This window comes from Acipenser ruthenus, chromosome 1 (genome assembly GCF_902713425.1).
Source record: "Acipenser ruthenus chromosome 1, fAciRut3.2 maternal haplotype, whole genome shotgun sequence".
NCBI classification, from domain to species: Eukaryota; Metazoa; Chordata; class Actinopteri; order Acipenseriformes; family Acipenseridae; genus Acipenser; species Acipenser ruthenus.
Genome location: NC_081189.1, coordinates 8,549,582 through 8,555,581, shown reverse-complemented (window position 1 = coordinate 8,555,581; position 6,000 = coordinate 8,549,582). Strand labels below are relative to the sequence as shown.

At 39.2% G+C, this 6,000-nt stretch overlaps 1 protein-coding gene across 3 annotated transcripts in view; it reads right to left on the bottom strand.

The window, feature by feature from the left end:
• Positions 1-413: 413 nt before the first annotated feature.
• LOC117403502 (synaptic vesicle glycoprotein 2C) overlaps positions 414-6,000 on the bottom strand; it is a 96,861-nt gene continuing 91,274 nt past the window's right edge. For all 3 annotated transcript variants that reach the window (XM_058992839.1, XM_058992795.1, XM_058992889.1), the window contains 2 exons: positions 5,357-5,516; positions 414-4,096 (listed from right to left, as the gene is read on the bottom strand). In XM_058992839.1, the coding sequence (XP_058848822.1) occupies positions 3,913-4,096; positions 5,357-5,516 (344 nt within the window). In that variant the 3' untranslated portion in view covers positions 414-3,912. The remainder of the gene's footprint in view (positions 4,097-5,356; positions 5,517-6,000) is intronic.

Sequence of the window (6,000 nt, the reverse complement as noted above, 5' to 3'; positions counted from 1 at the left end):
ATTAATATCCGATATCATGTTTTTGAATTTTGTATATGTTTTAAAATGTTCAGTAATAAAGCAATAAAAACATCACTGAGGGGATTCCTCTCTCCTAAGCGCAGGAATCTGAAGCTGCTAACTGAGTCACTGGTTTTCTTCATGCTATGCAGGGGTCATATAAACACAAAACTTTCTCCCTTTGTCTTGCAACAGATTGTGCATAACATTACGGTGCACTGTTGCTGTAACCAAGGAGACATTTATTTTCCCAACAGGTATGATTAACCTAATGAGAACTTGGGTAAATTGTCCATAAAGCAATTATAAAGATGAGTTTGCATGATCAGCGGCATGAGCACTAAACGCACAGCTCATTGCTCTTCTTTATGGTACTGTATACCAAGGTAGGGAATAAACTGCAAGCACATAAGAATTATTATAGAGAACATAACTCTTTATTTTAATACCCGTGGAGCAACAAAATGCAACCACCTCTATAGGATTTACATTACACCTTTTTTTTTCTTTTTTTTCCTTATTACATTAATTATAATTTTGGCAAATAATTTTATACACACTTTCACATATTTTATATATCTATACTGTACAGACAGTCATCCCACACATGGCATGCCCATTCACAACTATAGACACGACTTTTCAGAGATTCAATGAATGTACACACTTTTTAAATTTTCAAAAACAAATACATTTAACAATAAATAAATAAATAAATAAATAAATAAATAAATAATAAAAAAACATACAACCTGGAAACCAGACACTGAATAGCTTTACCAGAATGACACGGTACATTCACATTGTTTTTTTAAAAATAAATTATTAAATTATCCTTTTTTCAGGCGCTCCAGAGAACCTAAAAATGTAATGAATCGACAAACACACACACACACACACACAGAGAGGACAAAGATGACAGACTTTGTTTGTACTGTCAATCACAGAGCTGGTCGAGAATAGAAGGACCATTGCCAAAATCTGGTCAAGAGAGTTGTGGAAGTCACCAAAAAAAATGTAAATAAATAAAAGCTGCGAATAAATTAATCCTCACGACAACGCCTACCGATATATACAATGTTTACAAAAAATAAGAAAATAAAACATTCTTACAAGACAATGTGAATCACAGTCCTAGGTGTAAGTGAACACCCCTGGACTTTTTCAGTACCCTCACTACTAACAGTTGCCTCCTCCTGCATACGTAACACATATCATTATAAAAGTCAATTTCAACACCACTGTGATTGTTTTTTTAATCCACGTCATCTTTAATCAGCTTGAAGTAATTTCACAACAGAAAACGCGCGCGCGTGTGCGTGTGCGTGTCTATATCTGTGTGTGTGTGTGTGTGTGTGTGCGCGTGTGCGTGCGTGCGTGTGGCTGTGCGTGTGCGCGCGCGTGTGCGTGTCTATATCTCTGTGTGTGTGTGTGTGTGTGTGTGCGTGTGCGTGTCTATATCTGTGTGTGTGTGTGTGTGAGTGTTGCTGTTTTTCTGTTTCAACAACAGCAGTGGTTCTGAGAGACTTTTATTTCGACGGAAGCAACAACTTTCAGTGTTCCGAATGAAGACGTTCTTTGGAGGTTGTGAAATGACTTCAGTATAGTAATGACCAAGGTCATCAAAGCGTAAACACATTTTCAATTGAATGTCGGTCACAAGAGGAAGCAACAGAAAGGAGTTGCTAATGTAATCAAATGAATTCAAAATGACAGCGCCGCTATAGCCATTGTAGCACTACAGAGCTGCTATGTCTATATAATAGTATTTAATTCAGACATCATTCAAAGGTTTCTGTAAAACAGGTATGCTATTTTTTTCCCCCAAAAAGTCCTGGCAATGGGTCTTTGCAAGCAAACCAGAGTTGACACATCAGAAAGATAATTGTTACAGTTGCGGTACGGGTACAGTACAAATACAGAAACAACAGGCAGACACAGAGGAGACAAAATGGGTGTATAGTACAGAGAGGTTAATATGTTACAGAGAAGTGACGGGTACTACAGGAGAATCACAGTCGCGAGAGCGCAGACTGGTAATTGGTAATTCATATTGATGAGGAATTCATACATTTTTAAAACATGAAAATATGTAGAAAGTGAATTGTTAATAAACTTGGATTTGGCACTGCATGAAAACAAAAATCATCATAAGAGATCTAAAAAAAAACAAGGACGCTATTCCTTGATATTAAAGGATTCTAAATGAAACAGAGGCACAGCATTAAAAAGGCCATTTAGTGTTTTAAAGGATGCGAAGATCAGGCTTACACAACAGGTACTGCCACTTTAGAGGCATTCAGTACAGAATATGCACACACAGTAATGCCAGATAAAGATGAATTCATTGACAGAGGAAGCTCTTAACAAGCTTGCTTAACTGGGAAACAATGAAAGTGTCAGAAGACAAGTCTAATGTGTGTTCCCTCCAATGCATTGGTGTTTAGAATTATTGTTACTTCATTATACCAACAAAAAAAGCAGAAACACAATCATATGTTTAAAATGGCACACAGTTTAGATATCGATATGGAACTGCATTTGTATTTGTATTTACTATGGCCTTTTCCATCTTAAAATGTAATCTGGTGCAAAAGGTTCAGATATCCACAGCTTGATTCTCAAAGATATCAGACTTAAGGTTTTGAAAAAGCCGGGGGTGTATCTGTATTCAGATTGTGGCATGTAATCTGGTATCCTATTCCTAGATACATTGCTATATGTCTATATACTGTACCATCCACCTCTACTAGATTTGCATCAGACTGCATTTCACAAGTGAGCTGTAATGTGTTTAATACACAACAGGTGGTATACACATGTATCCTTTATTTTACTACTCGCTCCCAGCTCGTTCCTACCAGTGCCTAGTAACTGATTGATCCCTAAACTTAAAGGCTCCCAATGACTCAACAGCAACAACATGGCTTGGTAACTCTCTGTGCAAAAGTAATAATCAGGGATAAATGTAGAAAATATAGATTGTATATGTTGATAGAATAAATTATATATTTTTTAAAAAATCAATAAAACAATGTAATTCATTTTGTTATTTGTTCAAAGTTCCCCTTTGAAAGGCTGCAGAGAGCCTTCTAACATATGCATGCTGGTATAGAATGAGCACGCTCAGTGGAACAGAAGTGCCCCACACACGTGGATACACAGGTGACCTGCATGTTTGGACAAAAGTTTTGGCTAATGTCTTGATCATTGTCAGAGCATGACACACTGAGACATGAGCCAAGATGTTTGCATACTTGATACATGTCTTACTGTTTTAACTTGAACTCGTTGTATCTAAGAGTGTATTATTGAGTGTTTAAGGTTGGTTTATAATGCAGAACATGTGGATATGTGATGAATATGTTGAAAAACACTTTGCAGGGATATGTGCCGCATAGGAGAAAGCAATGCTATGTACTGTAATAAAGTCTAAACTCTGCACAGGGTCCTATGTTTCTGCTGTAACCTGCTACAGATTTAAATACAGCTGCCTTTTAACTCTTGATTAATCCTGCTGGTGTTTTTCCCCCAGCCTGTGTGATGTATTTAACCCACTTTTAAACATCACAAGACACAATAAGAATACAGTGATAGGAGTGGGTTGAGAAGCTTGAGGGTCGCTGTGGGTGCTTTCTTAACACAATACAGTGTCTCAATTAATGAATGTAAATAAACCACATACATGTAGTGGCATCAAAGTGTACATGGAGAATAGGCTGACTAAGAATGGGTAATATTAGTGACTGTTTAATTCTTGTTATCTTCAATCCCAAAGCGGATATGCTGGGACGGTATTTAAAACATTAAGAGATGTGAGTAGTTTCTTTTAGCTGCTGAGTATCTAACCCTTTTGAACCTCTACAGCCCGCGAGCGAGACAGCCGGAAGCAGGTCCTCAGAGCTCGGCTGGTTACATGAGCACGTTGGCTCTCGTGTCCGGAAGCCGGAGTCCCACAAGGCCGCCCAAGACCAGGACAGTGGATGCTAGTAGAATGGGGATGGCCTTGGTGATGCCAACCAGCGAGCCGAATATCAGGTTTCCAAGCACTGCTGCCAATTTACAGAGTGCATTGCAGAATCCAAACCCAGTCGCCCTGGAACAGAAGAACACAAAAACCTTAGAACCTGAAGGTGATTACAAACATGCACGCACGCACGCACATTCATAAAGCACAATATGAGTGCCTCGGAACAACATTCCGGATCCACTCCAGGATACATTCTGAATGAATGATGAATGTACTGTATAGTTTTGTGGTAATATACCTAATGTGTCTTAATTAAGTAAACCAGAACATTAATAACAGTACAGACTTTACATAAATGTGAATAGATTTTGTTTGTAAATCCAAGTGTTCACAATCAGGACCAAGCGAAAGTTCTTCAATTCCAGTAAGTTAGCGTGACATTGAGCATGCAGTTAGATACTCCTACCCTCCTCTGTGCACACATACAGCACACTACAACCATAGATAAAACATGAGCTCCACTCTAAAAAGAAATAGCAGCCTGTTTTCAATGTACAGCACTGTGTTTCTGTGTCTGTGGGAGAAAGCCACACTGTCCTTCCATAACATATAACCCCAGTTTGCTGCATTGTGTTTACTCCCCATCGTGCTTACTACATATCTTGGGGTATCCCTAACAGACCGACAGAGAGTGACTGGAAGGACATTTGATGTTTAGTTCCTACCCGGAAATTGTTTTCTGCCATGGTGACTGCCAAGACTTCTACTGCATTGAAGGACAACACAATGGTCTCATATCTGGTGGGGAACCCTCATGGCAAGACTGTCTACAGTAGTTTAGTGTTACAAAAGCTAAACTCAAACCCGACCTGAAACCCAATTCTGGGCCTCCCTCAAGTAAAGAAGTATGCTGAACTGTGTGACGATTTTGGTTGATAACACCAGACTCAATTCAAGTGACACCAGCAGGCCAAGAAGCTAAGGAATTAGCCTCCATCACCACCTAACCAGGTTTTAGTGTGACTTTCATTGTAAAGGGATTTTGCTGAGGACCTGGTTCCACCTAGTGGATACAAATTGTTACTGCGTTATTCACTTTTAAAGGAAGTGCCATGTTTCTCCACGCAAGTCATAATATAAAGTTCACCACTTCGCAAAAGATTCCCATTGACCCAAGACGTTAAATCCTTATACCCGATATAAAGATGATTATACATCTGTGGTAGCAACATTGTACAGCTAAAGGTTAATCTCTACTTATAATAAATATTGATCTTTGATTTTACTCATTGGAACCAGATCCCTCTCCTCTTTAAATCTGCAATGAGAGCCTGAGCAAAGTGCAGTGCTGCCTTGTTCAATGCTGTGCTCTGCTGTCACTCTTACCTCCTGTCTGTTGGATAGAGTTCCACAGTGATCACATCCAGGGAGTTCCAGGCTGATATAGTAAGGCCATTGTAAAGGCACAGCATTCCTATCATCATTGACTCACTGGTTCCAAACCACAGAAAGAAGCAGCTGATTCCAGAAAGGACCATAGAGCCACCTACAAACAGCAAGCCAGCAGAAACGTTATCACAAAGAATTGAGCCTGAACGTCTCAATGTTAACAGTGTTGATACGTGCTGTGTGAAATACTACATTTTTAATACAGTATCAACTATACAGCATAGGGTTATTTATTGAATATTCAGTATTTATTCATAGTCTACACTGTATGTACGTTTCTGCTGTTCACCTGTTTTTTTACACACATGGATATTGTCGTCATGTATCTTAAACTCTATTTGAGTGCTTCTTGTTATGGGATATCAGATGCCCACAGTGCTGCAGTGCTTTGAAATGGGGCGAGCTGGTTTCCAGTGTAGTTAGACTGCAGTTAGAACCGACTACTGAATGCTGGCTAGGGAGAGCCTTACTCCTGTAACACAACATTAGCATTCATCCTACTATAACAGGAGCCTTCACTGCAGTCTCAGGAAGGTGGGCTGTTATCGTGAGTTATGAACAGACGGGTGTCTCTGATGCTG